The 18,489-nt window shown below is 38.5% G+C and overlaps 1 protein-coding gene across 2 annotated transcripts in view; it reads right to left on the reverse strand.

Moving 5' to 3' along the window:
• Window positions 1-4,333: 4,333 nt before the first annotated feature.
• RIOK1 (RIO kinase 1) overlaps window positions 4,334-18,489 on the reverse strand; it is a 33,241-nt gene continuing 19,085 nt past the window's right edge. For both annotated transcript variants that reach the window (XM_037843775.1, XM_037843776.1), the window contains exons 14-17: window positions 16,597-16,716; window positions 15,765-15,818; window positions 11,092-11,232; window positions 4,334-10,270 (exon numbers count right to left, since the gene is read on the reverse strand). In XM_037843775.1, the coding sequence (XP_037699703.1) occupies window positions 10,160-10,270; window positions 11,092-11,232; window positions 15,765-15,818; window positions 16,597-16,716 (426 nt within the window). In that variant the 3' untranslated portion in view covers window positions 4,334-10,159. The remainder of the gene's footprint in view (window positions 10,271-11,091; window positions 11,233-15,764; window positions 15,819-16,596; window positions 16,717-18,489) is intronic.

The following is an 18,489-nucleotide window of genomic DNA, read 5'->3' on the forward strand; positions in this document are numbered from 1 at the left end:
TCTTAACCTAGTTTAAAATGTATCTGTTCTGATTTCTCTCAGGTATGCAAAGGTAGTTCATCATAAAAAATTTAATGTAATATACCACATTCACAGAAAGAAGGGAAAAAAAACCACATGATCAACTCAACTGAATCAAAAAAAGGCATCTGACAAATTCTAGCACTCCTTCTCAATAAAAACACTTAGAAAACTAGGAATAGAAGGGAACTTTCCTAACAAAGGCATATATGAAAAACACACAGCCTACAACATACTCAGTGGTGAAAGACTGAAAGCTCTCCCCCTAAGATCAGGAAAAAGACAAGGATGCCTGCTATTGCCACTGTTATTCAACATTATACTGGAAGTTCTAGCCAGAACAATTGGGCAAGAAAAAGAAATAAAAGGCATTGAAATTGGAAAAGAAGTAAAACTTTCCCAATTTGCATATGGCATGATCCTTATAGAGAAAATACTGAAAAATCTACAAAAAAAAAACACTAGAACTAATAAACAAATTCAGCAAAGTGGCAGGGTGCAAGATCAAATGCCAAAATCAGTAGTTTCTAAACAGTAGTAATAAACAATTTGAGGGGGAAATCAAGAAAAAAAATTCCATCTACAATAGCAACCAAAAGATTCAAATATCTAGGAATAAACTTAACCAAGGATTTAAAGGACTTGTACACAGAAAAACTGCAAAGCATTGCTGAAAGAAATCAAAGACCTAAATAAATGGAAGGACATTCCATGTTCACGGCTTGGAAGACTGTTCTAGTTTGCTAATGCTTCTGGAATGCAAAACACCAGAAATGGATTGGCTTTTATAAAAGTGGGTTTATTTGGTTACACAGTTACCATCTTAAGGCCATAAAGTGTCCAAGGTAATGGCATCAAGAATCCAGTACCTTCACTGGAGGATGGCCAATGGCATCCGGAAAACTTCTGTTAGCTGGGAAGGCATGTGGCTGGTATCTGCTCCAGAGTTCTGGTTTCAAAATGACTTTCTCCTGGGACATTCCTCTCTAGGCTTCAGCTTCTCCCCAAAATGTCACTCTCAGTTGCTCTTGGGGCGTTTTTCCTCTCTTAGCTTCTCTGGAGCAAAAGTCTGATTTCAACGGGTATCTCCAAAATGTTTCTGTAAGCTTCAGCTCCTCTCAGCTTACGTGAATTCTTCATCCTTCTTGGCTGTAGCAAGCTCACTCCTGTCTGAGCTTATATCATGCTCCAGTGAACTAATCAAGGCCATGTTGAATGGGTGGGGCCATGCCTCCATGGAATTTATCCAATTTGAGTTATCACCTACAGTTGGGTGGGTCACATCTCCATGGAAACACTCAAAGACTGACAATCTAATCAACACATAGCATCTTCCCCCACAAGATTACATCAAAGAACATGGCATTTTGGGGGACATAATACATCCAAACCAGAACAAAGACTAAACATAGTTAAGATGGTCAACTCCACCCAACATGATTTACAGATTCAACACAACCCCGATAAAAATTCCAAAAGATTTCTTTAGCAGCAATGGAAAGGCCAATAATCAAATTTATGTGGAAGGGTAAGGAGCCCCATATAGCCAAAACCATTTGAAAAGCAAGAACAAAGTTGGAGTACTCATACATTCAGATTTTAATACTTATTACAAAGCCATAGTATACAAAAGAGTGTGGTATGGGCACAAGGACAGACATAGAGACCATTGGAATTGAATTGAGATTTCCAAAATAGCCTTTCACATCTATGGCCAACTGATTTTTGACAAGAGTGCCAGCTCCATTCAATGGAGAATACTCTCAACGAACAGTGCTGGGGAAACCGGATGCACATAAGAAAAAGATGAAAGTGGACCCCTACTTCATACCATATACAAAAATTAAATCAAAATGGATCAAAGACCTAACCATAAGAACCAAAACTACAAAACTCCCAGAAGAAAACACAGGGAAGCATCTTCAGGTTCTTGTATTAGGCAATAGTTTCTTAGACTTTACGCCAAAAGAAGCACAAGCAACAAAAGAAAGAAAAAAAAAAAAAAGATGAAAAAGATAAATGGAAATTCATCAAAATGAAAAACTTTTGTGTTATCAATGGATTTCCTCATGAAAGTAAAAAGACAACCTACAGAAAGGGAGAAAGTTTTTGGAAACCACACATCCGATAAGCACTTAATTTCCAGAATAAAGAAATCCTGATTCAACAATAAAAAGATAAGCTACTCAACTGAAAAATGGGCAAAAGACATGAATAGACATGTCTCTAATGAAGGTATACAAATGGCCAATAAGCACATGAAAAGACGCTCAACATCATTAGCTATAAGGGAAATGTAAATCAAAACCATGAGATACCATTTCACACCCACTGGAACGGCTACTATTTAAAAATTGGAGAATAACAAGTGTTGGAGAGCATGTGGAGAAATGGGAACCCTTGTTCATTGTTGGTGGGAATGGAAAGTGGTGCAGCTGCTGAAGAAAACACTTTGGCAATTCCTTAGAAAGTTAAGTACAGAGTTACCATTATGACCCAGCACAAACCCAATTCTATGTACATACCTAAAAGATCTGAAGGCAGGGTCTTGAACAGATATTTGCACACTAATGTTCCTAGCAGCATTACTCACAACTGCCAAAAGTTGGAAGGAACCCAAGAGTCCATCAACAGTTGAATGGGTAAGAAAAATGTGGTATATACATACAATGGAATTTTCTTCAGCCATAAAAAGGAATTAAGTGCTGATACATGTGACATGAACCTTGAAGACATCATGTTGAGTGAAATAAGCCAGACACGAAAGGACAAATATTGTATGACCTCACTTACATGAAATAAGAGTATGCAGACTCCCTTGGGAAGACTGTTGCTGCAAAGGAGAGGCTAGGCCTCCCTATAACTGTGCCTAAGAGTCTCCTCCTGAATGCCTCATTGTTGCTCAGATGTGGCCCTCTCTCTCTAGCTAAGCCAACTTGGCAGGTGAAATCACTGCCCTCCCCTCTATATGGGATCAGACACCCAGGGGAGTGAATCTCCCTGGCAATGTGGAATATGACTCCCAGGGAGGAAGGTAGACCTGGCATCATGGGAAGGAGAACATCTTCTTGACCAAAAGGGGGATGTGAATGGAAATGAAATAAACTTCAGTGGCAGAGAGATTCCAAAAGGAGCCGAGAGGTCACTCTGGTGGGCACTCTTACGCACAATTTAGACAACCCTTTTTAGGTTCTAATGAATTGGGGTAGCTGGTGGTAGATACCTGAAACTATCAAACTACAACCCAGAGCCCAGGAATCTTGAAGACAATTGTATAAAAATGTAGCTCATGAGGGGTGACAATGGGATTGGAAAAGCCATAAGGACCACACTCCCCTTTGTCTAGTTTATGGATGGATGTGTAGAAAAATAGGGGAAGGAAAGAAACAAACAGACAAAGGCACCCAGTGTTTTTTACTTTAATTGCTCTTTTTCACTTTATTATTTTTGTTATTTGTGTGTGTGTGGTAATGAAGGTGTCAGGGACTGATTTTGGTGATGAATGTACAACTATGTAATGGTACTGTGAACAATCGAATGTACAATTTGTTTTGTATGACTGCGTGGTATGTGACTATATCTCAATAAAATGAATATTTAAAAAAAAGAGTATGCAGACTCACAGTCAGAAATAAGAATACAGGCTCTCAGGGGCTGGGGTGAGGGTAGGGATCAATGCTCAATTGGTATAGTCTCTATTTGGAGTGACAGAAAAGTTTTGGTAATGGTTGGTGGTAATGGTAGCACAATACTGTGAATCTAATTAACATCACTTAATTGTATATTTGAATGTGGTTAATTTTAGGTTGTATATATGTTACCAGAATAAAAATTTATATTAAAAAATAACACACAGAACTGTACAACATAGTGAACCAAAAGGTAAACTATGGACTATAGTTAATAGTATAATAGTATATTTCAACAATTGTTACTTAGGTACCACACTAATGCAAATTGTTAATAGGGAAAATGTGTGTGTTTGTGTGTGTGGGTGGGCATATGGGAGTTCTGTACTTTCTGCATGAGTTTTCTATACACCTATAACTTCTCTAATTAAACATTTTTTTAATGCATCTGTTCCACTGGCTTGAGTGCTGGATGAATGTAAAGGGGCTGATGACAAAACTGACTTGGGTGCAGGGGGCATCCCTTTGCCTGACAGCCATTATGCAGGCTGAACATTGCAGAAGGGGTGGGACCACAGGGTGCAAGAAATCCACATCAACTAATTTTCAGTTGTATGCATACATGGGGGGTGTAGCCAATTGATGTAATAGACTCGTTGATGTTTAAGAGAAACAGCACACTATTCATTCAAGTGTTTATTGAGCACCTACTTTGTTTCAGGCACCATTGTAGGTGCTGGGATACAAAATAAAGACAAAACCCCTGCTCTTCCGGAGCTTACATTCTAGTAAGAGGTTAGGGGGTGAGGGAAAACACATAGGTATGAGTAAAGTCAGTATACACGTAGATTGCTAGAAGAGTAAGGGCAGAAAGGTGTGTGGGGGGTGGTGGGGAAGGGGGCAGACCGCAATGTCACATAAAAGTGGTCAGGAGAGGTCTCACCGAGAAGGTGACATATTTTAAAACAAGCACCAGATTTGGCAAACTGAAAGTTCTACTGGCATTTGTTCATAAATGCCAATTCTCTAACTGCATCTACTAGTAGAATCTGAATTTCAGCACCAAAGGGCATTTCAAGGGACACTGAGCCAGGCCAGCCCCAGCAGACACTACCATGCTGCCTCGACCCATCTCTTTGGTCCACAAGAAGTCAGACACTCAAATAATCTGGTCCTGTGTGTGAGAAGTCCTGCTTTAAATGCTTACTTTACCTTAGCTCATGTTTTCAAAACCTTTTCTTGTAGAAATTTTTATACACGGAAATAGAAAGAATAGCATAATGTACCCATTACTCAGCTTTAACAATTATCAACATTCTGCTATCCTCGTTTCACCTACCACCACTACTTTCCTTTAAGGATAGGGATGGAATATTTTAAAGCAATTCCAGGCATTCTATTTCACCCACAAAAACTTCAGGCCATCCTCTGAGAGAACCAAGTTTTAAAAAATATTAATGATACCAGTATCACATCCCATAAAATTAACATCTCCTTAATATCATCTAATATTTATTCCATTTAAAATTTTCTACATTTGTCTAAAAGAAACCCATCTTTTTACAATTAGCTTGATCTAGTTAAGATCCAAATGAAGCCCACTGCATCAGGAGATATGTCTCTTGCTTGGAACTCTTTTAAAACTTTCCTCATTGCCTCCCTGCCCCCCTTTCCTTATTCTGGAATTTCCCTTATTCTGGGTTTGGCTGATTGTATCCCCCTGGTATCGCTGAGATTGTTCCTGTGTCCTGCTTTTTCTGTAAACTACTGGTTACATCTAGAGGCTACATAGCTTCAATACTCCTGGGGAAAGACAAGACACTTTATGGTTCTGTGTATTCCCTTTTGTGTCACATCAGAACACACAAGTGTCTGGCTTTCCTGCTCGTAAAGCCTGACTGGTAGATTTCTGACCAGCCTAATCCATCCACTAGACACGTCCCTATCAGCTCTATGAGGTGGGTACTGCTTTAAGCTCCACAGCTATTACAGCATTTTCCTACTTAAAGGCACCAGGATCTGAGAAACCAGTGGGGCCAGCACCTGGGGGCAAGTTGAAGAGGAGACCGGCTACTTCCATCTCTCTGATTCCTGAAACCCTTCCATGGTACCCTCTAGAATTCATGGTCAGACACTAGCAAAAAAAACAAAACCCTTATATCCTCAACTCCTCCTCTGAAGGTTCTTTTCCTTACTCCACCTAATTCTGGCTCTCCTCTGAGGACACTGCTTTGCCCCACCTCATCTTCTTCATTTTCTTCATTAACACCATCAGATACCACTCACTTCCCTTCTTTGTGCTATCCGCAGCTCCCTGAACTTGCTTCCCCTCACTCCCTTTAAGCACGTGTCTCACCGACACTCTAAAACCATGCCTGTCATAATTCTTGCTGATTCAGACATCCATGCAGAGGACCCTTCCGAAAACTTGGCTTCGGTTCCTTGACTCCCTAGCAGCCTTCAATGCTTGTCTGCTACCCTACTGCAGCCATTCACACCAACACTCTGCTCTAGACATTGCCCGCAAGTGCAAACATCCATAACTGCTAAAGAGCCCATTCTCTGACCTCCTCCCTCTCCGGCTCACTCACTCTAGCATTCTGACTCCAACAATTCTTTGGCCCCAAAGAACCACTTTTTCACTGCCAAATTATATGACCCCATAACAGCTGTGTCCCAAATTCACAAAAGCCAAAAATTCAACTGAAAAAGAGTTCAACAGCCTTTAAGTGAAACTATTAAGTAGCGCCAGTACAAGACATGGAAACCTAACTCAAGATCTGAGATAGCTCTGCTCCTACATTAGAAGACATCCTTACCATTTGGAAAAAACATTAGACAGTGTGGCAGTGCGGCCTCTCGGGCTCTAAGGGGCCTAGCTCCCCTTCAAGACCTTGATCTGCAGGCAATCAAGGCAGAGTGATGTTGGAGAACTCAGACAATGAAGGAAGAAGCAGAAAACCAAAGTCAAAAGTTCTTCAAACACAAGTCCAGATTCTCTTGAATCCAAATCCAGAAGCTTCCACAACACCAACAACTGGGAATAAGATCTCTGGAGAACGACGACAGGAAGCAGTCATCTTTTTTGGAATCTGCTTAAATGATTTGAGACCTGAAATTATGATTTCATCCCCAGGGCATTTATAAAAGCTTTTTATGTCCAAGGCAAAACAACCCCAAAGAATGTGGAAGTTAACACCTAAAATCAGGAAGTTGGGTTTGTGATACGTTAATCCAAGATACAGAATTTGGAGAGCTCTCGCTTATTTATTAGCCATCCCCAGTGGTTGAAAACCTTCACCATTCCATGTGGTCACAAAAAAATCTTCATGGGAAACTATACCTGAGGAGTAGAATTTGTTCAAGCTGCTGAACCTGGCAACACTTTCACCATCAAAAGATAAATCATAGAAATCAAACTAAAGCTCTCAATGTCCAAGATCTTCATTTACTATGTGCATAAAGGAAAAATTAGAGAAACTGTCAAGCTTTGAAAATGAAAGATTTTTTAGAAATGTCATTATTCAGAGCCCATGACATCTGATATCCTTAAAATGAATTTCACCAGCTTCTAGACTAATTTTATTTGGCTGCTTCTTTCATTTTCTGAGTCATAAGCTTAAAGAAATCACAACCACAAAACAGGACAGCCCCACAGCCAAGAAGCATCAATCTATTTGCATGGAATTAAATAGAGTAATCTTGAGAAGTGGAGAGCTTCTCAATCTCTTAGTACCAAACTATAAAAATTTTCATCTTTGAGTTCATTTTCCTCAAGTTCATCTTAAGCTCATCCTTATCAAGTTACAGATAATGCTGAAGATAATTTGATGTCAGTCAAGAACCTGGGATTAATATTTGATCATATCTAGGCAAACAGCTGCCAGAGTTCCTTTCTCGTCAAACACTGTGTTCAAATGGTGGCTCCCTGGGCTCCTCCTCAGGCTCATGGAAGTTCTGTTCCTAAACTGCTTTATCAAAGGAAGCAAGAGAACCACCCCCCAGCATAGCAAATAAACTATGATTTGTGCCTAAAAAAAAAGTATCCAGATTTCTCACAATAAACGTCTAGAAACAACTGCATTATTTGGAGGGGTTAGAAAATCAACAAAATACGGAAGTCAGATACATCTATAAAAGTATGTCTCTGGCTTTGGGCCAAGAAAACTTCCCTCTCCAAATGGAAAATAACTGTCCAGCCAATACTAATAATCCCTCACCACTAATATCTGCCAAGCAAGCAAAGTTCAACTGCAATCAAAAGCAGTGAGTCGCCCTGGGACTCCACCTGAGAAGAGACCACATCTTCTGGGGCTTCTGGATGAAAAAGGTAGAGACAAGGGAAAGAGGAATTCAGAAAAGTTTGGCAAGAAAACAACCCGAGGTTGTCCTCAGCCACAGCCTCCCAGCCCACGATCCACGCAGGGAAACAGTCAGATCAGCAAGAGTAGTAGCAGAAGAATGCCCCTCAGACAAGAACCATTCTACAGCCCCATCCCTTGACGTTTTACAGGCTACTTTCTCTCAACAGCAATGTGTAAGAGAATGAATTGTCCCTAAGTCCTGCTGACTTTTACATGTTTTTGTTCTCTGGCAATTGCATTGGATTCACCAAGAGAGCTCTGAGAAGCTTTAAGCCATAAGACCAAAACAAATACAAGAATTTAGATCCTGAAGATAAAACCCCCAAAACTGTATAGGATTACAAACTGTGCTTTTGCTTTTTGTTTTGTTGTGCTACTGCAAGATATTTTGAATGGGCCTACTTTTGTGTTTCATTGAAATTATATTTTGCATTTTTAACTTCTGTAAAGTCAGAGAAGGAGGTTATTACAAATGTAATAAAATTTAACATAATTTTAAAAGTCCAGTTGATTCCCCCCATTATCCCAATAACTCTCAAACTGACAGGTGCAAGCTTCAGTTTAAGTGGAAAGTCAGGGCTTACTTATAGAAATCATTTCTGAATGCAATGGCTAAAATAACCAGTTCCAGTATAAAGTATAGGGTAAAAAAATAAATGGATAATTTCTTTCAACAATGTGTTTTGTCACAAAAGAAGCTTTCTTTTATCTCACCCCCCATCCCCAAACCTGTTCCATCCACATTCCTTCCCAATCAAAAAATGGTAACTCTATCCCTTCGGTTGCTCAGGACATAGACCTTGAAGTCATCCATCCCTCTTTCTGTCATACGTCTCATATATCCCCTTAACATATCCAGTCATTCATTCTATCTTTGGGCTGTATCCAGAATCCCACCACTTCTCTCTGCCTCCACTGCTACCATCCTAGACCAAGCCATCATCATCTCTCACTTGGATTACTACAATAAACATCCCTCTGGTCTTCCACCCTTGCTCCCTTGCCAATTCTCTAAAGAGGCCAGAGAGATCCTTTTAAAACAGAAGTCAGCTCATATTCCTGGGCTCAGACCCTCCAACAGCTCCCCATCTCACTGACAGACCTAACAGATCCTAGGCTACCAGAACTCAACAACTATTTCCTCCCTTAATTATCATGCTCCAGGCCCTGATTCTGGAACATGGCAAATACTTCTCTGCCTCCGGGCCTTTGCACTTGCTGTTTACTCTGCCTGGAATGCTCTTTCCCTCCTGCTATGCACGTGGCTCACCTCCTTCAAGCTTTTGCTCAAACATCACCTTCTCAGTGTGGCCTTCCTGAGAATCCTTTTTAAATCTGCAAGCCCCCACCTCTCCAGGCACTCTTCTCTGCATTATTTCTCTCCATAGAATTTATGGCCTGTCGATACAATGTTTACTTATTTTGTTCAATGCCTATTAAGATGCAAACCACCTGAAGGCAGTAATTTTTGTTGTTTACTGCTGTATCCCCAGCACCTAAAACACTCAAATATTAGAGAAAGGAATGAACATGTCAAATGGTTCTAAAAAACCATACTGAAATGGGAAATAGCTTATGAACTGGGAAGTCCTAGCTCAAAAGAATATTACAGACGAAGAGTAAGTGTATTACAAATGATCATCAATGATAAATTTTCAGCAAAAGATTACATCAATAGCCAATGGAAGTCTCTTGTAAGCGAAACTCCCTTTCATATAAACTACAGTCTTATAATCAATTGATTTCAGGTGGGTCTTGGGCATGTACAAACCAAACCAAACCAATTTTCCCAAGTGTGTCCAAAGTGCCTTTTACATTTAAATAAAGGTTATGGATATTCACTACATTTAAATATATATGATGCAAGACAAAAAATATAAAAATAAAAATGTACAAAGTTCTTCTTTAAAACAGTATCTTGAATAAACCCCTCCTTAACACAAGACAGAGCCAGAGACTGGACCCAGTCAATAGAGCTTAAAGCTTTTTACGTAATTACATGAAAATACTTAAAATCAAGTCTTCAAAAGACACTGTCACAACAACAAGTTGGTTAAAATCAGTAACTGGTCCTCCAGGTGCAACTCAAAGTTCGGGTAAGGAAAGTAAGTGATGGAAAATGACTATACATAGTACAGTTCTTATTTATTTGCCTTTTTTCATCTTGGCTGTCTTCTCCTTTCTTTTTTTCACATGTTTAGGAATTTTGCCTTTTCTTTTCTCTCTCTGGGCTTCCTTGACCATCTTTTTCCTTTCCTGTAAAAGCACAAATTTCATTTACAAAGAATTCACATATTTTATTACAATTAAATACAAATATATTCATTAAAGGATTAAAAGGGAGTATAATACAAAAAAAAATGAAAATAAGTATGGCTTGGTGATAGAATTTGGGGTGAAAATAGTCTTTAACAGAAATTTGGAGACAACCAAAAATAAATACCCTGTAGTATGTTATTAAATGGCTTACAACTATTCTTTATTAGTTCTACATTCTAACTGAATTAAAGGCCGGAAAGAAACAATATATTTCCAGTAGCTACAGAAAATGTATTAGTGAGCTGCGTTTGTCCCTCAGAAGTCTCAGGACCCACACTGTATAAGGATTAAAGGGTAAAACTAAGATGAAAGGATAATAGTTACACAGTAGTTAGGTCATCTGCTGAATTGAATTGGCAGAGTCCCTTACTTCTACGGCTAGGGGTTGCACAGATACAGGTTGCTTTTTTTTTTTATTCCAGAACACTTGGCTATAAATCTTCACTGAAATGGCTCTTTAGTATGTCACCATGGTCAACTCCGGTATCATTCTGAATTCATGTGACTGATATCCATTTCTAATCAATGTACTGAATTTAATGTGTTCTCTCTCTATGCAGGGTTCAAAGAGCTCCTAACAGAAGCCCAATCTCTAGATAATTACCAAAAAGTAGGTTCACATTTGCCAGCTGAAACTAAGATTGGGGGCACTTACAATGTTTACAGCCATCATAATCTAGCTAGACACCTAAGCAAAAGGGAATTAAGAATGGCATACTACCACGTGGAAGAAAAAGGAATTTAAGTTTTCAGCTAACCTTTTTATCAATTACAGGGTCAGGGGTGTGTGTCCCAGAGCAGGCATGGTCTCCTTGCCCTTCCAAGTCTGTGTCAGAGCTTCCATCACCTTCTGAATCAGAAATCTTTTCCTTCATCTGATTTTCAAGGAGTGCAGGGATCTTGAAAATAGTACAGAATCATGTTATTCTAAAACAGTTATCTTCAGATTTTTGTCTTGCATACATACTTCAAAAAATAACATCCCTGTACTGAACCATCAAAACAATAGAATCTGCATTTATAAAAATGGAGATAGCATGACCTCATCAACATTGTGATGTAAGACATCCCCTAGAAAAGTCTCCCCCCAGAATAAGCTATAAAAGGACATATCCCACTTGCTTAGAGCCTTGGAGGATAAGAGAAAGTGCAGAAGGACTCCATGAAAACTGAATCAAAGAAAAACAAAAATAATTTACAGAAGCAGGTAGGAAATTTCCACCCTGGACCTGCTGGTCCCTGCCTCCTCACCTGTTCCCACATGTCTCATGGAGGCGGTGTAGCCCGAGTCCCTTCTGCTATGGCCACAGACTATAAAGCCACTCACAGCAGCAAGATAGAATCCTATGCATACCCAGGAATAGGGACCCAACCTCTAGGTTGAGACCACAGTAGATCTGTTGAAAGAGGTGTGCTTACTAAACCCAGTTTCTGTTGACTGGACCAACTAAATGCAAAACAGACATTTCTGGAATGATCTACCTTTTCTGGATTGAACACCATCTGCCTCCCCAGGGCAGGATGCCTAGCAGGGAAGAAACCGGAGGCAGAAAAACCTCACAGGAAAAAGAAAGGGGTGTTTTAACTGAACTGCTGTAAGACAGGAGGTTCCCAGAACCGAAAATTGTAAGGAAAAGGGAGCACTGAGTGAAGGGGAGAATTTAAACAAATCCTAGGAGCTGGGAAGAAAATTCTTCACAAAAACAAACAGAACAGATAAAGATTCCCAGACAAGGAAGAGAAGAAAGGAAGTTCTCTCTTGCAGGTGAAACAATTGCACAAAAAGTACAATCTTAAAAATTGTACCACACATTCAAGGCAAGAATCAAATGAAGAGGAGCTGACAACATCTGAACAGTAAAATACAGGCTACTGTAAGATCCTGAATTAGTTGGAACAAGTGTCAAAGAAGAGCCTTAACACAAAGCAAATTAACAATAAAACCCTAGACAAGAGGGAGAAGCTGACCTTCAGAGATAACTCATCAAGATAATCAGATACTCAGACATCAGCAAAAAATTACAAGCCATACTAAAAAACAGGAAGATATGGCTCAGTCAAGGAAAAAATGAAAACTTCAGAGACACAGAATTTGGAACAACTAATCAAAGAAGTTCAAATAAATCTAAATCAAAAAAAAGGAAACGAAGGAAAGTATGCATAAAGAGCTAAAGAATATTAAGAAGACAATGTGTGTGCATAAAGAAGAATTTGAAAGTTTAAAAAGAAACATATTATAGTGACTCAAAGAATCAGCTATCTAGAATAAATTTAACCAAGGATATAAAGGACCTGTATTCAGAAAACTATAAAACACTGCTAAAAGAAATCAAAGGAGACCTAAATAAATGGAAGAACATTCCATGTTCATGGACTGGAAGATTAAACATAGTTAAGATGTCAATTCTACCCAGACTGACTTATAGATTCAACACAATCCCAACCAAAATTCCAACAGCAGACTTTGAAGAAACAGAAAAAATAGAAAAGCCAATAATCAAATTTATTTGGAAGGGCAGGGGGCACAAAATAGACAAAAAGCAAAACAAACAAACAAAAAACAACAAGAAAAAGAATGACACTGGAGGACTCACACTGCCTGACTTTAAAGCATATTACGAAGTGGTCAAAACAGCATGGTCCTGGCATAAAGACAGATATGTTCATCAATAGAACTGAATTGAAAATTCAGAAATAGACCCGCACACCTATGGTCAATTGATTTTCAACATGGCAGCCGAGTCCACTCAATTGGGACAGAACAGTCTCTTCAACAAACGGTGCTGGGAGAACTGGATATCCATATCCAAAAGAATGAAAAAGAATCCCTATATCTCATACTCCACACAAAAATTAACTCAAAATGGATTGAAGACCTAAACTGTAAGAGACAAGACCATAAAACTTCTAGAAGAAAAGGTAAGGAAGCACTGTCAAGATATTGTGGTAGGCAGTGGTTTCTTAGATCTTATACTCAAAGCACAAGCAACGAAAGAAAAAAATAGATAAATGGGACCTCATTAAAATTAAAAACTTTTGTGGCTCAAAGGAATATATCATGAAAGTAAAACAAAAACACTTCACAATGGGAGAAATTATTTGGAAACAACATATACAATAAGGATTTAATATCCAGAATATATTTAAAAAAAAATCCTAGAACTCAACAATAAAAGACAAACAACCCAATTAAAAAATGGGCAAAAGACACTTTTCCAAAGGGAAATACAAATGGGTAAAAAGCACATGAAATGATGTTCCACATCACTAGCTATTAGGAAAATGCAAATCAAAACTACAAGATATCATTTCACACCCACTAGAATGGTTACTGTTAAAAAAAAAAACAAAAAAAAAAAACAGAAAACTACAATTGTTGGAAACGATGTAGAGAAATAGAACACTTATTCATTTCTGGTGGGAATATAAAATGGTACAGCCACTGTGGAAAACAGTTTGGTGGTTCCTGAGAAAGCTAAGTACAGAAATGCCATATGAACCAGCAATCCCACTACTAGGTATATACTCAGAAGAACTGAAAGCAAGGATGCGAACAGACATTTGTACTGCATTATTCACAACTGTCAAAAGATGGAAGCAATCCAAGTGTCCATCAACTGATGAATAGATAAACAAACTGTGTTATATACATACAGTAAAAAGGAATGAAGCCTTGAAGCACATGACAATTTGGATGAACCTTGAAAACATTATGTTGAGTGAAATAAGTCAAACGCAAAAGGACAAATATGGTATGATCTCACTAAAATGAATTATAATACGTAAAGCTCATAGATGTAAAATCTAGAACATGGGTTACCAGGAGACAGAATGAGGGTAGGGAATGAGGAGCAGAGTTTTAACTAGGTTGAATTTAAATGTCTGGAAGTGGCTAGAGGTGATGGTAGCACATTATGGTGAGTGTAATTAGCAGCACTAAATTATGGGTGTAATTGTGGTTGAAAGGGGAAGTTTAGGGTTGTGTGTATCGCTAGAAGGAAAGCTAGAGGATAAAACATGGGACTGTATGACATAGTGAACCCTATGGTAGATGATGACTGTGATCAGCAGTACAAATATAATAATGTTCTTTCATGAACCAGAACAAATATACATTACTATCACAAAAAGTTAATGATAGAGTGGTATATGGGGAAAAAATGTACCTATTACAAACTATGGACTATAGTTAGCAGTAATATTTTAACATTCCTTCATCAACAGTAACAAATGCCACGCCAATGCTAACGGTTAATAATGGAGGGGGATAAGGCGTATGGGATTTTTTTTTTTTTTTTTGAGTAATGAAAATGTTCTAAAATTGATTGTGGTGGTGAAAGCACAACTAAGAGATGTTACTGTGAATCACTGATTGTACACTTTGGATGGATTATATAGTGTGTGAATATACCTCAATAAAACTGCTTAAAAATAAAGCATAACAGAAACTAAGGGAATGACAGGCACAATAATGGAGATTAAAAATACACTAGAGGTATACAACAGTAGAATTGAACAGGTAGAAGAAACAATCAGTGAACTACAAGACAGGGCAATCGAAATCATACATTCAGAAGAACAGATAGAGAAAAGAATAGAAAGAATTGAGCAGTGTCTCGGGGATTTGAGTGACAGCATGATATGTGCAAACATATGCTTCATGAGTGTCCCAGAAGAAAAGGCAAAAGGGGGCAGAAAGAACATTTGAGGAAATAACGGCTTCAAATTTCCCAACACTTATGAAATTCAAAACCAACTGCCCTGTAATACCTGTTACATACATCTCAGAAATGCAGAATACTGGAATTCCCACAATTCAATTCTTCCCACAGAAAAGGCACAGTAGTACATTTTCAAAAAGCAAACTGTGATCCTTCACTTAAGCCTTTAAGAATAAAAGAAGTAAGAACTGCCTTTATTTTTCACTGTTCCTCCTTCTTCTATAATGTAAAAACAAGACTGTTTCAAGGACAAAGAGCAGGACAGGAATTAGGCCTGGAAGGCTGCTGCCCTCAGGAGGCTGCTCCTCGCCAATGGCAGCTGCTGAGAGCACACTGCGTCCTGCTTTACAGGCAGGTTGTCACAACATCAAGACACATGTGGCTATCATTTGTAACTTCACAAATGAAGGCCAGGACAACAAACAGAATAAATGCCTCTCTACAACAAAAGAACAATTCAGAGACAGAATGAAAATAAAAGAATAAACTTCCATATTTTCCTCTTGTGACTAGGAAGAATTAGTCCGAAAAAAGGAGAGGAATGGCTGTTTGGTGGCCTTTCTGAAAATGCTCAGAAATTTTGAAAGCATTTATATTTAATAATAATATGAAATGCTCGTTAATTTAATTCTAATACTTTCCATTAAGAAAGTTGTATACCCTTTATAAGGGTTTCCGCAAAAATGAACAGTTACACATGTTCCTCATACCTTCTGAACTCCTGACAGATCTTTCTTCAGTCCTGTCACAGTCTGGTATAGAATCTTGTAAACAGAAGAGAAAAAAAGCAAGAATCGACACAAGATTAGACAGTGAATACACACCTTATAATATTAAGGACACTGTGAGCTAAATTTTCTGTGACTATAAAAGGGTACCTAAAATTGATCTCTTAGTAACATGAAGGGTCTTATGGGTGTACTTGTGCCTGCCAATTATAAGAGGGGCCGGCAAACCATGGCTCGCAGGTCAAATCCAACCCGCCACCTGGTTCGTATAACCCATGATCTAAATGTGGTTTCTACAAATGAACATTCACAGTCAATCTGATGATAAGGAACATTAACTTTGACCCTCAATTAAGTGAAAAGTTACCCTCCCCAAATAATTTTTTTTTATCAATAGACTTGTATTCTCAAAAAAACCCACATTCATTATTAAAATATTTTTAGTTTCATCAATAAATTTTTGTGGAAATTTGTTTCCTCTTGTCATATGAGGACTTATATAACAGCCTCAATTTTGCTTCCTGGCCAGCAAAGCCTAAAATACTTACTATCTGACCCTTTATAACAGGAAAAAAAAAAACTGCCAGCCTCTGTCTAGACTTCTACACAAATCTTCCCTTCTCTGTAATTATAGTGTTAGACTCGAATAGTTCACTCCCTCTCAAATACCAATGAATTCACTTCATATCCATAGTGAATTCATTGGAACTTGCCATCTCACTAGATCAGAAGCCGAAGTTCAAGACATCAGCAGGTTTGGAATGGTCTCATTCTCTCGTAAACTTGCTAGCTAGGAAAAAACCAAGCTACTCACCTGGTCTTGTTGGGCATTCATGGCCATGTCCTCTTCCTTCAGTTTCATCATTATATCTATATCCCTCTCATAATTTTTTACTTCATTCAAAGTTCTAGGGATATATGCTCGCTTAAACACCTAACCAGGATCCAGAGGAAGAGCAGAGTTTAGCATGCTGTTCATATACTTCTCAGATTTACTTAGCCCCCTCACCCCCACCTAGTCATGTGGAAATCTGTTGTCATCATCCTCAACATTGATCCTCAGCCAAGTTTTCTACACTATAGTGTCACATCTGCTGGGTGGTGTGCCTAAAGTAATTGGTTATTAACAATAAAGCACCCAATTTTGCACAAAATTTATTGTGAAGAAAAAAAATTACAGCTGATTCAAGGTTATCCTTAGAGCGACATGTCTCCCTTCTACCCCCACTCCCATCTGCATTCCAGAAAGCTTTTCTAAGCAGGAGAAAGAGGGATGGTGTGCCGGTTTGGATGAATTATGTCCTTCAAAACACCATGTTCTTTGAAGCAATCTTATAGGGGCAGACATATTTAGTGTTGATTAGGTTGGAATTTTTGGATTAGGTTGTTTCCAAGGAGCTGTGACCTACCCAACTGTGGGTAATACCTTTGATTAGATTATTTCCATGAAGGTGTGGCCCCGCCCATTCAGTGTGGATCTTAATTAAATCATTGGAGCCCTATAAGTGCTCAGACAGAAGGAGCTCACTGATGCAACTTAGAGAGACATTTTGAAGACAGCAGTTGAAAGCTCAGCCAGATATTCTAGAGAATGCCATTTTGAAATGCAACCTGGGAGCAAGCAGATGCCAGCCATGTGCCTTCCCAGCTAACAGAGGTTTTCTAGATACCAATGGCCTTTTCTCCAGTATAGGTACCCTATTGTTGATGCCTTACCTTGGACACTTTATGGCCTTAAGACTGTAAATTTGTAACCAAATAAACCCTCTTTATAAAAGCCAATCCCTTTCTGGTGTTTTACAAAATGGCAGCATTATCAAATCAGAACAGATGGCCTTACAGTAGCAAGCAGTCCCTGGTTATACCTTACACAGGAACATGTTCTTACATGGGAACAGCATCTTACAGTGCTACAGTGAAGAAGGGTGAGAACTGCTGAGGGATGTGGGGTGCCTCATAGTCAGCCCACTACATTAACAGCTGTGAGAACTTTTTAAAATATTTTTTTAAAAAGCCTACTATGGATCCTTTACAAAAAATACACTAGGGCTCCCTAGACTAAAATTATTTTATTTTCACCAAAGAATAAACATTAGAAATCTACAATGTTACTGGAGTCAACATTTAAATCATTCAAAAATCTGCATTGGCAAACTGAAAACAAGCCTATTCCTTCTCGAATTAATAGGCCATTTAAAATTTTTCTCTACCTAGGATCATGAGAGGAATGATGGAATGGGTTGGAAATTATAAAACTTGGCTCAGTTAATTTAGTTAGCATATCAAGCCTCAAGGAAATATTATCATTTAAAAAACACTGGCTACCAGCCTTAAAAAGGAATAAAGTTCTGATATATGCAATATGGATGAACCTTGAAGACATTGTGTTGAGTGAAATAAGACATACACAAAAGGACAAATATTGTAGGATCTCACTAATATGAAATAATTAGAATAAGCAAACTCATAGAGTCAGAACCCGGAATAAAGGATACTAGGGGCTGGGTTGGTGGTAGAGAATGGGGAGCTGTACAGTTTCTATTTGGGTTGACTGTAAAGTTTTGGTAATGGATGGTAGTGATGGTAGCACAACATTGTGAATGTAATTAATGCCACTGAATTATGTATGTGAATGTGGTTAAAAGGGGAAATATCAGGTTGTATAACGTTACTGGAAAAAGAATTAAAAACAACAACAACAACAACC

The sequence above is a fragment of the Choloepus didactylus genome, chromosome 7 (assembly GCF_015220235.1).
Source record: "Choloepus didactylus isolate mChoDid1 chromosome 7, mChoDid1.pri, whole genome shotgun sequence".
NCBI classification, from domain to species: Eukaryota; Metazoa; Chordata; class Mammalia; order Pilosa; family Megalonychidae; genus Choloepus; species Choloepus didactylus.